Here is a 17,258-nt window from a genome sequence, read left to right as displayed (position 1 = left end):
TAAAAGCAGCCGGCTGTGGTGGCTCACGCCTGTAATCCCAGCACTTTGGGAGGCCAAGGTGGGTGGATTGCCTGAGCGCAGGAGTTCGCAACCAGCCTCAGCAACACGGTGAAACCCCGTCTCTGCTGAAATACAAAAAAATTAGCCAGCTGTAGTGTTGTGCACCTGTAGTCCCAGCTACTTGAGAGGCTGAGGCAGGAGAATTGCTTGAACCTGGGAGGTGGAGGTTGCAGTGAGTCGAGATTGCGCCACCGCACTCCAGCCTGGGTGACAGAGCGAGACTCCATCTCAGAAAAAAAAAAAAAAAGGAGAACGTAAGAGCAAGGTGCTATTGTGTTACACAAAAGAATAAACAGATTTTATAAAGAACTTAAAGTAACTTGGAGATGAGAAATATAATGATCGAAATTAAATACTAAGTGGATAGGTTGAACACATTAGTTATTGCTAAAAAGAGAATTAGTGAACTGAAAAGGAAATCCAAAGAAATTACAGAGTAAAGCACAAAAACACAGGCAAAGAGAAGTTCAAAATGAGAACATCCAGAATATTTCTATTCAGAGTTTCAGGAAGGAGAGAATGGGAGAGTGGAAATACATTGAGGTAATGACTAAAGAAATTTTCAGAATTATATAAAAGATATTGACCCTCAGATTCAGAAAGCACAGGGAGCCTTGAGCAGGGATAAGTAAAAGTAAATCCCCACTGGACATATTATCATGAAACTGGAAAATGTCTAAGACAGAGAGATTACCTTAAAAGTAGCCAGAGAGAATAAGACTGATCACATAGGAAACAATTAGACTGTTAGTAGACTTCTTCATAGTAATAATAGAGGCTGAAAGACAGTAGTATCACAGTTGCAAACAGTAAAGAAAAATAACTAGAAAAGTAGCATCCTATACTCCACTAAATTTCACGAATGAGGAGAAGTAAAAATACTTTGAAGACTGAGAATTTACCACTCATGGACCCTTGTTAAAATAATTTTTAACAATGGTCTTTATCAAGAAGGAAATTTAGTCCAGAAGGTGGTGAAAGATGCAAGAAGCAATGTGAGCAGATAAACTGTTGACTGGTCCCAGGCCCTCAGTAGGCTATGCTTTCAAAAACTATTTTAGAAAAGCTTTTCCATTGATACAGAAAAAGTCAAGGAAGCTTAACTCTTAAATCTTGGGCTGTCAGGGGATTGGGAAGCACCAATGAAATTTATGAAATTTATGTGTACTTTTTAATGAGCATTGATTGTTACAAAAAATTAATATTCTTAGGGAATAAAAACAATTTGGGACAAAAATACTGGGCAATAATATGTAAGAAAGGAAGGGGTGATAGGAATAAAAATATTTTAAGGACTTATTTGGGAGGAAGATTGTAATTACCTTTAGATTTTTTTAATTGCATACTACATATGCAGAAGTATGCATGGTGTACATGTAAGAGTTATAATTGAAAAATTAGACATTGTCAGGAAAGGAGAAAAAAAGAATACAAGGGTACCTGTTGAGTTCAGTAGAAAGTGGTGGCGGAATAAAAGAAGTATAAAGCTCAACAGATAGAACAGAATACTAATCACAGTACACAGAAATTGACTACATATATTGGTTAAAATAATCTCTTAATGGAGTTTAAAAAAAAATACAGTTCCATGCTACTTTCAAGAGACATAAAAGATTATTATGCAAAGGTTGAAAGTAAAGGGCTAGAAAAAGAGACTAGACAAATGCAAAAAAAGCTGGTTATTAACAGAATAGACTTATATAAAAACTTGAGTAGTAATAGTCACTTTATGATGATAAAAAGAATAATTCACTAGGACTATATAACAATCTGAACACTTATGCATGTTAGCTTTAGATGTTTTCCCCTAAGAAAATTTGACAGAACAAAGATAAATCAATAAATTTACAATTATGGGAGAGCTGATAAATCAAGCAGACTCAAACAGCGTTGGTCTTGTACATCTAGCAGTTAGGGAGAAATACAGTTTTTTTTTTTTGAGTACTCATAGTGCATTATAGAAGTTGACTATAAATCAAGTCTTCCAGAAAATCCCCAAATATAACAGATAATTAGATATCTTAAAGGTCATATTCTCTGGCTTCTTTAGAGACCATTGGACAGAATATGTAATCCAAATTTCCCTACTTTTGGAGACAAAATATGCTTTTAAATAAGTCAAAGAAGAAATAATAATGGGAATTACAAATAAGTAGATAATGACTTCTATGTAACCAAGTTTTTAGAGAATGCTAAAGCTGTACTTAGAGTAGTACTTACAGCCTTAAATACTTTGTATTAGTAAACTGGATTGGAAATTTTTGAGCTAGGTATTCAAACAGTTACAGAAGGACAAAGCTCAAATAACTTGGAAGGAAATAATAAGAGCAGACGTGAACTAGAAATCGGAATTGTTAGGATCAACAATTTTGAAAAGATGCAGTCGGCAAATCTTTATGAGGATTAGTTAAGGAGAAACAGGCACAAATAAGCAATGTTAGAAATGAAAAGTTTATAGTAGAAACTTAAAAAATTTATATATACCATGAATTCCTTTATTTAAATTTGAAAACTCAGGTGACATGGACAATTTCCTAGGTAAATTTAATGTACTGTTTCAAGAAATAGAAAATTTGATTGCCCCAATTAACATTAAAGAAATTGGACCAACTATTATACCAAATACCTAAGGAACAGATGATTCTAAATTATACAAACTATTCAAGAGCATAGGCAAAGAGGGAATATACACTAATTCATTTTGTGGGGTTAATATAACATTAACATGAAAACCAGCCAAAGTAAATGCAAACCAGTGTCACTTATAAACATAGATATAAAATATTAAGTAATATTTACAAATCAAACTCATCAGTGAATATTTAAACACACCATTGTCAAAATTGCTCACCCAAGGAGTCTAAGATTGCTTTAAATTAGAAAATCACATACTACTTTCCATAGAACAGATTAAAGGAGAAAAACTGAATCATCTCTAGATAAAGAAAAGCCATTCATATCTCAATCATGTTGAAAAGTCATAGCAAACTATGAATAAAAGGGAATTCTTTTTTGTGAGACAGAGTCTCCCACTGTTTCCCAGGCTGGAGTGCAGTGGTGTGATCTCAGCTCACTGCAAGCTCCACCTCCTGGGCTCACCCCATTCTCCTATCTCAGCTTCCCGAGTAGCTGGGACTACAGGCACCTGCCACCACGCCTGGCTAATTTTTTTTTGTATTTTTAGTAGAGACGGGGTTTCACCATGTTAGCCAGGATGGGCTCGATCTCCTGACCTCGTGATCTGCCTGCCTTGGCCTCCCAAAGTGCAGAGATTACAGGCGTGAGCCTGGCCAAAAGGGAATTCTTTTTCCTCATATGGGGGCATTTATTACGTAGAACAACTGCTGTATGCCTAATATAAAAGGTTTATAAATGTAACTAAAATACCAATTATAATTATATACAACAAAAGATACTTGGGATAAATCTAACATGGCAAGATTGTTTTGGATGAAACATAAAATTATTTAAAATCAAGTAGGGGAATGGGTTTTGAGGAAAGGTACTCTGGGAGATTTAATTATGTCTATGCTGTTTCATTTCTTGGTGGTTAGGAGCAAAGATGAAAAAAATATTAAGGTTTGGCCAGGTGCAGTGGCTCACACCTGTAATCCCAGCACTTTGGGAGGCCGAGGTGGGCGGATCACGAGGTCAGGAGTTCGAGACCAGCCTGGCCAACATGGCGAAACTCCGTCTCTACCAAAAATACAAAAAAAAAAAAAAAAAAAAAAAAAAAAAAAAAAAAAAAAAAAATTAACTGGCTGTAGTGGTGCACGCCTGTAATCCCAGCTACTTGGGAGGCTGAGGCAGGAGAATTGCTGAACCTAGGAGGCAGAGGTTGCAGTGAGCCGAGATCAGGCCACTGCATTACGGTCTGGGTGACAGAGCAAGACTCTGTCTCAAAAAATATATAAATATATATTAAGCTTTAACAAAGATGGGTGTTTAGTAAGTTTATCTTGTTGTGTGCTTGAAATGGTTCATTAAAGTCTTATGATTATATTCACACTAATGAAGATACATTATTATGCCCATCCAGAGGGATGGAACCAATAAGATACATGGGAGTTTTTTTAGGGAGAATTGCAGAGTGATTACAAGGCAAAGTCCCATGATAGGCCATCTGCAAGCTGGGGAAAGAGAGAAGCTGATGCTGATAGTGGCTCAGTGGCTTAATCCAAGTCCAAAAGCCTGCAAACCAGGGAAGCTGATAGTACAGCCTTTGTCTGTTGCCAAAGGCCTGAGAGTCCCCTGGGAAGCTGCTGGGACAAGCCCTAAAGTCCAAAGGCCAAAAAACCTGGAGTCTCTTGTCCTGGAGTCTGATGTCCAAGGGCAGGAGGAGTGGAAGCAAGCATCTGGCATAGGAAGGAGAGCGAGCGAAAGACCCAGCAAGCAAACTTATCCTACCTTCTTCCGCCTGTTTTGTCATAGCTGCACTGGCAGCTGATCGGGTGGTGCCCACCAACACTGAAGATGGGTCTTCCTCTCCTGGTTCACTGACTCAAATGTCAGTCTCCTCTGGCAACACCCTCACAGACACACCCAGAAACAGTACCAGTCATCTAGGCATTCCTCAATCTAATCAAGCTGACACCTAATATTAACTTAATTAATTTAAACTTAGCTAATTTAAACTTTTAATTGAGTATAATTTGGAGTTTAGTGCTCTTAAATCCACTAAGTAGATAATAACAGATTATAGGCCATACTAGGAATGTAAGTGCAAGGTTCTTAAAAGTTCTGGTAAGATGTATCAGTGTGCTCCAAAGACCACCAGGAACACACCTGTAGTTGAATGAAGTTGGGTTTACTGACTTACTGCAGCAAGGGAGAATGAATACCACGGAGAACAACAGGATGTCTTACAAGTACGTTAGAAAAGGATTTTTTTGTTGGGCTTGGGTTTGTGTTAGCTGATTTTGGATGAGGTTCAAGGAGGTAGAGCTTTGCTCTGCATTGGATGCTCTCAGGAAGTAGAGATGATTCTGTGTTTGGGTATCTTATCATATCTTGTCTAGAAGGTGAGAGGAATGAGTCTTACTAAATCTTATCTGGAAGGTGAGAGGAATGAAGCGAGGCTAAAGCTGCAGTTGGTAAATTAGTAGCAGTCACTCATATTAGCCAAGATAAAAGGTTTGGTCATTTTTCTGGTGTGATCAGTGTTCTTGTTTTTGTCTGAGTTTTGGCATGGTTATGGGCTGTTGATCTATCACAGATGATAGTCTTGTGTGATGTTGGTGTTCTTTGAAATATTTGTGTTCAACGGGAGAACACCACAGCCTACCTGTGAGTGCCAGGCCAGCTTCCAGCAACACTAAGGCCTGTCTTACTGCACCAGACCAGTTTCTGGCTGCTGGGAGCTGTTTTTCTCATCAAATATTGGAGAAAAAACAGTAATACCAAGTGAAAACCAATAATTAATTGACGTAGGCAGGAGATTGTATTGAACTTCATAGCTATGCAGGGAGTATATGAATTACTGGGGAGTTTTCTTCTAAAAGCTTATAATTGGTTTGATTTTGAAACATGTTTAACAAAGAATCACCCTGAACTTTTATTTTCACATAGATGTCCTTTTCTAATTAGGTGCTTCGGGAGTTTGTATGTATGTATACTGGCAATGCGCAAAGCATTTTAGTTTAATTTTTGAACTCCTGTCTTGGGGTTTGCAATCAGAGCCTTGTGTCACTTTTGTTTCTTTTCTTTTTAAAAATAACCTGAGTGGTGACAGTGTTTGTTGCTGAATGAAGGATTTCATTTTTTTCAGTCAACTGAAAATCATTTGGACAAAATGAATAATAAGTGAAGTAATGTTGCTTTCATTAAAAAATCACAACCAGAGATTACTGAGTAATCTCTGGCATTTTGTGGCTTATATACTGTTTCTGGAAGTAACTGCTTTGAAGGACAGTCATGATGTAGATAAGTTCTGCATATATTTTAAAATTTATATTTATTTTTTAAAATTTTTTGAGACAAGGTCTCCCTCTGTCATCCAGGCTGGAGTACAGTGGAGTGATCTCGGCCAACTGGACTTCCCCTCCTGGGATCAAGCAATCCTCCCACCCCAGCCTCCTGAGTAGCTGGGACTACAGGCATGTGCCGCCACACTTGGCTAATTTTTTAAGGTTTTTGTAGAGATGAAGTCTCACTGTATTGCTCAGGTTGGTCTTGAACTCCTGGGCTCAAGCAGTTCTCCCACTTTGGCCTCCCAAAGTGGTGGAATTACAGGTGTGAGCCACCATGCCTGGCCCTGCATATATGTTTTTAACGATTTCTTTTAAGATCAGCTATTTTAGTTAGCTGTTTTTTTTTTTTCAAGACAGTTATGCAAGAGGGATAACAGACCTATCAGTCATGTTATATCTTTAAACATGTATAGAGTAAGGTATTTTTGTATTATTTTAAGAATAGCATGAAATAAAATGAGCTTTTTAAGTTATATAATTTTTATTTAATAATTTCTATTAAATTTAATAAATTATATTATTTTAAGAACAGCATGAAATAAAATGAGCTTTTGAAGTTATGATTTTTATTAAATTTAATCATTTCTATTAAAAAGTAGAGCTCGGATTTTCCTACTAAACCTTTTTACTAGTAAGGTCATAGGCTATAGGTCTGGCATCAAGAAAGACTGATGAATGCTGCTTTTTTTCCAAAATAAGTTATTAGCCATAGAGAATTTTTTTTTTGTTAAAGTTACTCCATTACCTCGATATCTTGTTTTTGTTTTTTTAAGGGAATTGTATTTATTTTTCCTTGTTGCATATTATTAGTATACTTATTCATGAACTTCTAATTTTAAGCAAATAAATGTTTTTATTTCAGTTAATGGCCAACCAAGACCCCTTGAATCAAGTCAGGTGAAATACCTCCGTCGAGAACTGATAGAACTTCGAAATAAAGTGAATCGTTTATTGGATAGCTTGGAACCACCTGGAGAACCAGGACCTTCCACCAATATTCCTGAAAATGGTAAACCCTGAATCCATTGTATTCTGTTTATTGTTCTTAGTCTTTTTGGAGGTTTTAAAAAACTCTTTTTAAGTAGGAGAAGGATGGCACCCCCAGTGTCACTCTTGTTTCTTCCTCTGCCTCTCTACCAGTATTTATGTCTGTGTTCCTAAACTTTGCTGTTCATCAAGATTAGTAGGAGGTTTCGTTATACCAATTCCTGGATCTCATCATAGACTTACTGGAGTGTAGCACCTGGAAATCCTATTTTTAAAGTGTTTTCTGGGTGATTCTTTTGCAACTAGTCTTAGACTTTTGGATTTATTACACAGGTCAGTTTTCAAATCCTTTTGACACATGAACCCTTTTTAGTGTAATAGATAAGTAATGAACCTTGGGAATTGAAAATCATTTCATGAATATTATATAGTGTTGGAAGTATTTTCAACTAAAAATCACTTAGGTTAGTAATATTCATTAAAAACGGTATGTTACAAAGTTGAAACACAGTTTTTAATAATAATATTTAAAGAAAAACTGATTTTTTTCCCCATTTTATAGATGACATGTACTGTTTGTGTTAAGATAAAGCAAAATGTATCAACATTTGGAACTGACAATTTTGGGACCAAATGTATTTTAAAATGTGGACTGAACTTTAAGTATGTGTTATGACTTGAAAGTGGAGTTAAAAAACTGCTTTCTTCTTTTAAGATTCTTAGATGTTGCATTTAAAGAAAACTCTTATTATTATTTTTTTTACAAATTCTTTGCTTATAATTTTCTTATGTTTAAAACTGTCCATATTGTGAAATAGTAATTTAAAAAAAATCTAGTCTGGATGACTGCATATAAAGGGCTTAACATGAGATAATTTTTGTGGATAAATGGCATGTATTCTATTTTTGGCCACTAAATAATTTGGGAGTTTTTGTTTTCTATTTTTATTTTAGTTACAGTTTAAATAAAGATGTATTTTCCATCATTTATCTCTTCCTGTCTTCTAATAGTCATATGGAATTATGTCAATGATAGATGTTTAATATATATTTGGTGATTGATTATTTCTAGTTCCACTTCTATTTCAGAACATAGTGGAGATTTGCTGAATACTATAATGAGATCCTCTTGGTCACTTTATGATGAAACCTTTTATGTTTCAGATCAAAGAAGGTTGCCTATTCTGAGCCCTACCTCTCTAAACAAAGATTTCCAATTTTAGATCAAGAATCAATGAAAAAGTTAGACAATTTTTCCAGAAGAATTCATAGATGCTGACATAACATTTGCATATAATTTCAGGGGATTTAACCATCTGCAGAATATTAAGAAATGTAGATGAGAATTTAACCAGTATAGCCAGTACTGTTCAGAAATTAGCTACAGTGGCCCACATTCTACTCTAAGGAATGGATTTATGAGTTTTTTGCTTTAGGTGAAACTTTTTCCTCACCTGTTTCTTGCTACTGTTTATACTTTATTCTTTGTTTCTATATTTTTTATACGTATTATTGTTAGCTTTTTACCTATGTTAATGTAAAAGATGTTAAAGTTGGTTTCTTCTCTGCATCTTGGAAATCATGCCATTATGTTGTTTTCTTGTATGGCCATCTTCTAGTTATTGTGTCCTGTCTGACATATCTGATGATAAGATGATATAAGAATAATACAATCTACATTTTATTTTTAGAGATAGTTATAATTTTTTAAAAAAATAAAGAAAAACAAACCTACATCAGAAACTGAAATCTAGTCCACAAAATGAAATTGCCAATCAGCTATCAGTGCTATTTAGAACCTGTGGCTTACCCTCACCAAGAAATGTGGCCACCTGTGGTCTTCAGCTCTCTGTTACAGCGGTTCTTGGATGCTTGTTTTCCTTTAAGATGCAAATGATGTGTAAACTACCTTAGATAGAAGACTGACCTGTTGGAGTATCTCCAGCAGCTAATGGAGCAAGTGGTAGGACATACAGTGTGTTTCTTGATGGTTTTAGTTTGTGATAAGTGAAAAGAGGCATAGGTAGTGAGATGTGAGGGGAAACAATTTGTAAGACTGACGTGGTATGCTCTTGGGATTAGAGGAGGGAAGTTGGTAGGGAAGATAGATAACTGGTAGACATGTTTTAAAGGAATACTTCTAGTAGTTTTCTTTTTCCAAACATTAAGAAAATATTAGGGTAGCGTGGAATGGTATGTTAGGAATGAATGAGCTGCCAGCCAGTGTGTGCTGTGGGTACTTATATTCCGTTTAGCACTTACATTTTTTTCAGAAGATACATTTTGTCTTGATTACAGGGGTGATCTAAGAACTGATGTTCATTTACTTGCTTGGTAACAAAAGTGATAATCATTGTCCCTTAATTGAGTAAATGGTTAGCAACAGTCTTTTTGTTTACTTGTTCGTGTTTTTTGTTTGTTTCTTTTGATGTCTTTTGTATCTTGGACTTGGATTCCTATTTGTAAAATGTAGGTTATTCTTGAACTCTTTTTCTTTCACAAGACAGTAGTATAAAGGCCTGTGGAATATCTTAGTATCCTTAGAAGAAAAGCATGATTTTAAATTTAACCTACTCATAATATTTGACATTTTTTCTATTGTTGTTTTAAACATTTTATTATAGAAAAGTTTAAGTATATAAGAAAGTAGACATTATAATGAATCCCAGAAACCCACATCCAATTTCAACAGTTACCAACTTATAGTATCATATAATTACACTATACACACTTCCACCCCTCCTGTTACCCAGACTGGAGTGCAGTGGTACGATCTCAGCTCACTACAAACTTTGCCTCCCGGGTTCAAGTGATTCTCATGACTCAGCCTCCTGAGTAGCTGGGATTACAGGCATGCATCACTGTGCCTGGCTAATTTTTGTATTTTTGGTAGAGATGGGGTTTTGCCAGGCTGGTCTTGAGCTCCTGTGATCTACCCACTTTGGCCTCTCAAAGTGCTGGGATTACAGGCATGAGCTATTGCACCCGGCTCCCCTCCTGTATTATTTTGATGCAGATCCCATATACATCATTTCATCTGTAAGCATTTTAATAAGTAATACATATTAAAATAGAAGGTAGCAAATTCAAAAATGTTTTTAGTGTGCTATTGGAAGATTATGAATTAATTATGGTTGGCTTGATTTCCATGTAATTTAATAGTGGACCAGTAGACAGTAGAAATAAATGTAAAATTTGAGATTATAACCTTAGAAGTTTCTTTTTATAAAATGAAGCCTTAGTTCCTATAATTGTTATTTCTGGAGTGCCCAGTGGGTATCTGATACTAGGATATAGGTTATTGGGCTCCAAAAAGTCCCCAAAAAGTAAAATGTTTCTCTTTATCAAGGAGCCTATATTTTTTTCATCTAATATTTCTTACGAAAGGAGGTAAATAATTTTTTTGGAAAAGCTGTTCATCTGTTTCTTTTTGACCTCCCTGTTACTAGAAGTAAAAATACAAAAAAGTATAAAGGAATTAAAATGATCTATAAGCCTATATTCCGACATACTTAACATTCCAGACTATCATTATACACCTACATTATTTCCCTATCTTGTACGTTTAGGCCTTACTGAGTATAGATAAAAAGGAAACAAGTTTTTGTTTATTATTCTATTTTTACAGATACTGTGGATGGTAGAGAAGAAAAGCCTGCTTCTGATTCTTCTGGAAAACAGTCTACTCAGGTTATGGCAGCAAGTATGTCTGCTTTTGATCCTTTAAAAAATCAAGATGAAATCAATAAAAATGTTATGTCAGCGTTTGGCTTAACCGATGATCAGGTTTCAGGTAAGTTAGTTTCCAACTCCTTTACACCCTTCGTTTCCTTCCTCTTTCCTTTCTTCCCTTCTTTCTTTAACTGAAGAATAACTTGGATATGGTGAAGTGCACAAATCTTAAGGTTCTGTTTAACAAATTTTTACATATGTGTACACTTATGTAAAAGACTAACTAGATTAAGATGTGGGTGATTTCCAGCACCTCAGAAAGCTTTCTTATGTCCTCTCCCCAAGAGTAGCACTCTCCCTGTTAAAGAATAACCACTGTTGGGTTCAAGTAAATTTTTGAAAGTAACATTTAGAAAGTTTTAAAAAATCTGAACTACTTTATAATTTGATTAGTTGCAGTATTCGAATTATATTTGATTTGTCTTTTCTCATCTTAGAGAAATTGAAAATTAAATGTAGATTTTCTGGTTAAATTGCTTGAGTGGGCTTTTATATAAATAAGTTTTTAACCTTAAAGCAGTACCTCTATTGTTTTATTCTTTTTAACTTTTGGTTATAATTTCTTCATTATTTTTTCCCGCTTCTTTTTCTCTTTTCGGATTCTAATAACACATACATTGGAGAGCTTGATACTGTCTCATGGGTCATTAAGGTTCATTTTTCTTCAGTCTTCTCTCTGTTCTTCAGGTTGGGTGATTTCTACTGAACTCTTCAAGGTCGCTGTGATTTCTAATATGCTGTGGAACCTTTCTAGTGAATTGTTTAATTGTGTTTTCAGCCCTAGAATTTCCATTGGGTTTTATAGTTTCTATTTTTCTCTTGAGATTCTTTATTTTACATTCATTAAGACTATATTTTCCTTTAATTGTTTGAATGTATTTATGTTTGAGTCTTTAAAAATATTTAGAATAGCTGCTTTAAAATGTTTATCTGCAACATCTAACACTTGGACCCATTTGGAGTCAGTTTTTATTGACTGGGTTCCTCTCCCCCACACACATTCCCCTCAACTCCAGTAGGGTCATGTTTTTCTGTTTCTTTGCCTGTCTGATAGTGTTTGGTTGAAAACTAGACATTCTGGTTAATATGTTGTAGTGACTTGGGACTCTTTATATTCTTTTGAGGATTTTCTGTTATTGTTGATCTAGCAGGGAGTTGATTTGTATGGACTTAACATAAATAACAAACAGAAAAGCGCTCTCTAAAAGAAAAAGGTATTTGGGGATAGAGCATTGCATTGAAAATATGCATGCCGTAGTACACTATGCATATTCAGTGAGGTAAAGGCAGACAAAGGTTTTTAAAGGAAAAAATGAGGAGAATATATAATTGTTTTGAAATAATTATTGTTGGCTACAAAGATCATTAGCAAGAGTGATGCCAGTCTGAGTTCGGACAGGCAGTTTCTGGGCAGATGTCCTCACAGTCACAGAAGTTTTTTTTTTTTTTTTTTTGCAAAGTTGTGATGGCCTTTGTGTAGGCTTGTGGTTTTTGAGCTCTTCTGTGATAGTTTTTGCAAGAATCTTCTCTTCATGGCCTTAGAGTTTTTAATATTTTTTTAACATTAATGACTTCATTTTGGTTTTGATAACTTTCACGTACTCAAAACTGCTCCTCCTTTCTCCCTATGGTGTATAGCAGCTGATATGTGTGCTCAGTCCTTTCAGCTTGCTGTAGGTGCTGCATTTTCTCTGAGCCTTCTTGAGATATCCTCCTCTGCTCTCCCAGCCCTACAGTCAGCTGGGGATTTGGGCAGAGTATATATACCTAGATTTTGGGTCTTACCCTTTCAGTAGCACCCTCACTTCCGGGATTTTCCTCCTAAATCTTCAGCTGCTTGTCCAGCCATAAGGTTGTTAACACTGTGGTTTTCTGCCATTGGAGCTGCAGAGGGCAGCGCTTTTAATTCTTATCCATTCTAATTTTATTGGGGTAAACTCCTCTGGTTTCTGATTGACTTTCAGTTATTTCACATAGTTTCTTTTGTTCATGTTTTTAGTTGTTAACCTGGGGGAGAGTTTATCTGACGGATTTACTTTGCATTTATCAGTAGTTGGAAATGTATACAGTCTATTCATTTTATATTTCTTAGAGACTTTCATGGAATTACAAAAGAGAATTGTGTGAAAATTTGATGAGGTCAGACTTTTAAATTTTGATTTAAATGTAGTATATTCCAGACTAGAATAATATTAATATGATTTACATTATTTGAAGACCATTTTTCTCACAGCTTTGTATGTTGAATTATAGTAGGAAAAACTGTATGCATAGCTAGGATACTTTTGTAGTTCTTCAGGTGTGATGTGGTAAAAATATGGCTTATTACAATAATGAATGTGGCAATGGGAAGGAGGGATAAAATATTACAAACATGCAATGAACATTAACTGTAATAAATTACATATAAGGGAGGAAAGAGGAGCCAAAGTAACAAATATATATATTTAGGCTAATAACATAGTGTCTTTTGTAGGAAGAATATGTGTATTTATCTACATAGATATAAATTTAAGTAAAATGGTGGTAGATAGAAACCATCATCCATTTTATTTTGGCAATCATCAGTCTCTCTTGCATTACCACTATTATATCCTAGTTTAGGTTCTTATTAATACTTGGACTGTCAGCTGTCAACTGTGCCTAATACTGTGGTAAGTTCTAGGGCTACATCAGAGCAGAAGATAGAGGTTTGCCCTTAGAGAAATTAGTCTGCTGATAATAGCAAGTACTTATATGGAACTTTCTGAGTAGTAGTCACTTTCATAAGCTTTTGCTGTATAATTCCTTTTATAAGCCCATGCTGTAAGATCTTGTTAACTCATAATCCTCACAATAACCTTATCAAGTAGGAATTAGTATATCCTTTGTACAGATGAGGAAACTGAGGCACAGAAAGAGATTATGTAACATGTCCAGAGTTACACAGCTAGTGAGTGACAGCACTAGGATTTGAACCTGGGTAGTCTAGCTCCAAAACCTATGCTTTTAACCACTCTTCTGCATTGCCAAAGCAGAAAGAATTTAAAGCAATAAGACATATTTACATTGTCCTCAGAATATCTTTTTTTGACTGTCACAGCATTGGAACTGTAGTATATTCTCTCCATTCATTTCTGTGTTCATTATTTTGGAAGAATTATAGTGGCTCCATATGTAAGTTAGAGTGCTAGGCCTTGTTAGGCAGACAAAAAGAATCAACGGTCAGGAGCCCGGCCAAAAGAGTGCAGAGCCTTTAAGAGGGAAAGTGAGAGCTGTTCAGAAATGCAAAGTAGAAGTCAGTATGGGTTAACAAAAGTAAACTTAGATAGAAGTTCACTAGTGGAAAAATATTCATGAGTCAAGAAGGCTTACTAGAAGTGTGGAATTATAATTGGATTTTAAGTAATGTTATATTTAAATATGTGAATGTTATATTTAAATATATGGAATATAGTGGGAGAGAACAGAGATAAATGAAATAGAGGTCAAAAAAATATTAGCTATATTATGGGAGTAGGGAGAAGGTTAGTTTAGCTGAAAGGGAGGCATGTGAGAAGAGAAATTGTGAGAAATAATGTTTGGACCCTTAATGCCAAACTAGGAGGTTGAACTTAATTTATGGGCAGTGAAGACCCCTTGAAGAATGAAGTGACAATTTTGGTTCATGTGCAGAATACATTGCTTGGAGTAGGGGGATATTGGCATTGCAGACATGAGTTTTGATTTTTGCAGGGAGAGATTAAGACTCAGGAATATAGTACTCTACAGTTTATAAGGAAGGATTTCCAATTGTAGCTTTGGATTAAGAGACTGGAGCAAAGGAAAAAAATAAAGTACATACATTTAATGTAAAAAGCCGTATTTGTGGTTATATACTTATTCTATAGTACTTTTAGTATCTTTTAACCAAACTTATTCCTTGAGCTTGCTGGGGGAAGGCCTTGTGTTGGATACTAAACTGACTTTTTTTTGACTATCCAGGGCCACCCAGTGCTCCTGCAGAAGATCGTTCAGGAACACCCGACAGCATTGCTTCCTCCTCCTCAGCAGCTCACCCACCAGGCATTCAGCCACAGCAGCCACCATATACAGGAGCTCAGACCCAAGCAGGTCAGATTGAAGGTAAAATAGAGATTAGAACACATGTTTGGGAAAGTACATGCGTAGAAGTGTTTATTGCAGCATTGTTGTAAACACTTCATGTATTTAGTCATGCCTTAAACACAGGAAAAATTTTGATTTACTGATATGATTTGATGTTAAAAAACCAAATAGAACAATATGTCAGGTATGTTTCCAATTATTGGAATGAAAAAAATACCTTAAAAAAGTGTTTCTGTGAATATAGATACAGAGTGAAAGACCAGTCATTAGTCAGTGGTGACCCTTGGGGAGGATAGTGAAGTTCAGACTGGTGATTTCACACTTTATTTTGTGTTATAGATGCTGTTTTATCTCCCTCCTTTCTTCAGCATCTGTGCATGATTTTTGTAATTTAAAAAGATTTCTAAATAGAGGTAAAGTTGTAGTGGGTTTTTTTGGTAAGATTAATAGCCTTTTATAATTTTGTAAATTTAGCAATATGTCTTTAATGGAAAAAAAAAGCAGTGTATTTTAAGTCAGACTTTTTCTTCTGAAATAGTCTGTCCTTGGATATGCAGTTTAGTCTCTCTGGGTTTTGATATTCTTTCACTGTAAAATGTGAAAACTGGACTAAACCCAGTGGTTTCAAAAGAATGTCTTTAGTTCTGAATAAAATATAAAGCTCTGTATTTAAAATAGAGGATTGACGGGCAACAGACTTCAGACAGCAGGCACTAAGGTGCCTCATTGAGAACCTTGGAGTTCTGCAGAATGTGACTAAGTACTTAACTAATCTCTAGGGTGCCTTCCAGATAATGAAGTGTGATTTTTGTATTGCCTACGCGTGTTGAGACCTTTAAAGCCACATTCCACTTCAAAACAAACACCAGGTGGTGCTCTAACTATTTGTTTAATGGGTCAGATAGTGGTATAATGTATTTCCAGCCCCAGAAGCAAGTGATTAAGGTTATCAATCACATTAAAACAAAAACAAAACATAGGCTAAAATGAACTGACCACTTTTGGAATAGAATCCTATCATCCTGTGGTTTCAGAGTTACCTGGCTAGGTGTGGTGGATCACGCCTATAATCCCAGCACTTTGGGAGGCCAAGCCAGGAGGATCACTTGAGCCCAGGAGTTTGAGACTAGGCTGGGTAACATAGTGAGACCCTGTCCCTACAAAATAAAAAAAGATTTAAAAAAATTAGCTGGGTGCTATGGCATGTGCCTATAGTTCCAGCTACTTGGGAAGCTGAAGTGGGAGGATTGTTTGCATTTTTGAATTGAAGCGGTCTAGGCTGCAGTGAGCTGTATCACTCCACTGCACTCCAGCGTGGGCAACAGAACGAGACCCTGTCTCAAAAACAAACAAAGTCAAAAAAAAAAAAAAAAAAATCCACAGAGTTGTCTGTTGGATGAACACCAGTCATTATGGACTAGCGGGTGACATTTTGCTGATCAATCAGTGGTTTGCGAAGAATTTCTTATTGCTTAAGCCTTTTCTCAGCCAACTTTAGTTAATTCCTCCTCTGCACCAAAATGCTACTGCCAAAACTAGAACAAACTAGAACTAAAGCAGATGTCAGCTGAAATGGACAAAAGCAGAGTATAGGTATGATAAGAGTTTAATGCCTACATCAAGTGAACTAAAGATTTGTTTTTAAATAAATCCCATTTTAAGCAGTGTATACTGTGATACAATGACAGTTGGAAGGATCATTGTACCAAATAATGTTTGCTGTTTATGTATAAATAAATGGGAATTAAGGTACTACTAGCAATATGTAAACATTCTATGAAGTGTTTGTTTTAATTGAGCATTTTCAAATAAGTAAAATTCTAAAAATGTGAAAGGGCATACAGTGAAAATTCTCTCTCCCACCTCTGTCCACAGCAACCAAATTTCTTTTTCCAGAGATAGCAGATTAACACTGTTTATATGCATTTAATTTTTAGAGTAGTATTGTATGCCTTGCTACAATTAACTGTTAGCTTACATTAAAATATACAGTATGAAAATTGTACAGTTAATATGTGACATCATTTAGACTATTAATAACTGATCTAATTCTAGATCAGTGCTGTCCAAAAGAATTACGATAGAAGCCACATGTTATTTTTCTATTTAGCAGCATTAGAAAAATGTTTAAGAAAAGGTAAAATTAATTTTGTTTAGCCTAATATATCCAACGTGTACTCACTATTAAGAAGTTAACTTTTTTGGTACTGTGTATTGGAAGTCTGATTTGGAACACTTCAAACAACAAACAACATATCACAATTCAAACAAGCCACATTTCAGGTGCTCAATAGCCACATGTGGCTAGTGATTATTTTAAGAGCACAGCTTTAGATAAATACATTCATTATTTATAGATTCCCAGCATGAATTATAGGCTACTTTTACTTTTTGATGTATAATGAGTCTTTGACATTGTCAGTT

General features: G+C 35.4%; 1 protein-coding gene across 5 annotated transcripts in view; it reads left to right on the top strand.

The window, feature by feature from the left end:
• The window catches only part of TFG (trafficking from ER to golgi regulator), a 40,513-nt gene that overhangs the window by 13,446 nt on the left and 9,809 nt on the right, over positions 1–17,258 (top strand). For 4 of the 5 annotated variants that reach the window (XM_032150301.2, XM_032150302.2, XM_032150300.2 and 1 more), the window contains exons 4-6: positions 6,892–7,038; positions 10,645–10,809; positions 14,712–14,852. In XM_032150301.2, coding sequence (XP_032006192.1) covers positions 6,892–7,038; positions 10,645–10,809; positions 14,712–14,852 — 453 coding nt within the window. The remainder of the gene's footprint in view (positions 1–6,891; positions 7,039–10,644; positions 10,810–14,711; positions 14,853–17,258) is intronic. The other variant, XM_032150303.2, reaches the window with a different exon arrangement.

Source organism: Hylobates moloch, unplaced genomic scaffold, assembly GCF_009828535.3.
Source record: "Hylobates moloch isolate HMO894 unplaced genomic scaffold, HMol_V3 SCAFFOLD_4, whole genome shotgun sequence".
NCBI lineage: Eukaryota > Metazoa > Chordata > Mammalia > Primates > Hylobatidae > Hylobates > Hylobates moloch.
Note: the sequence above shows the minus strand (reverse complement) of the source record. Positions and strands in the feature narration are given on the sequence as shown.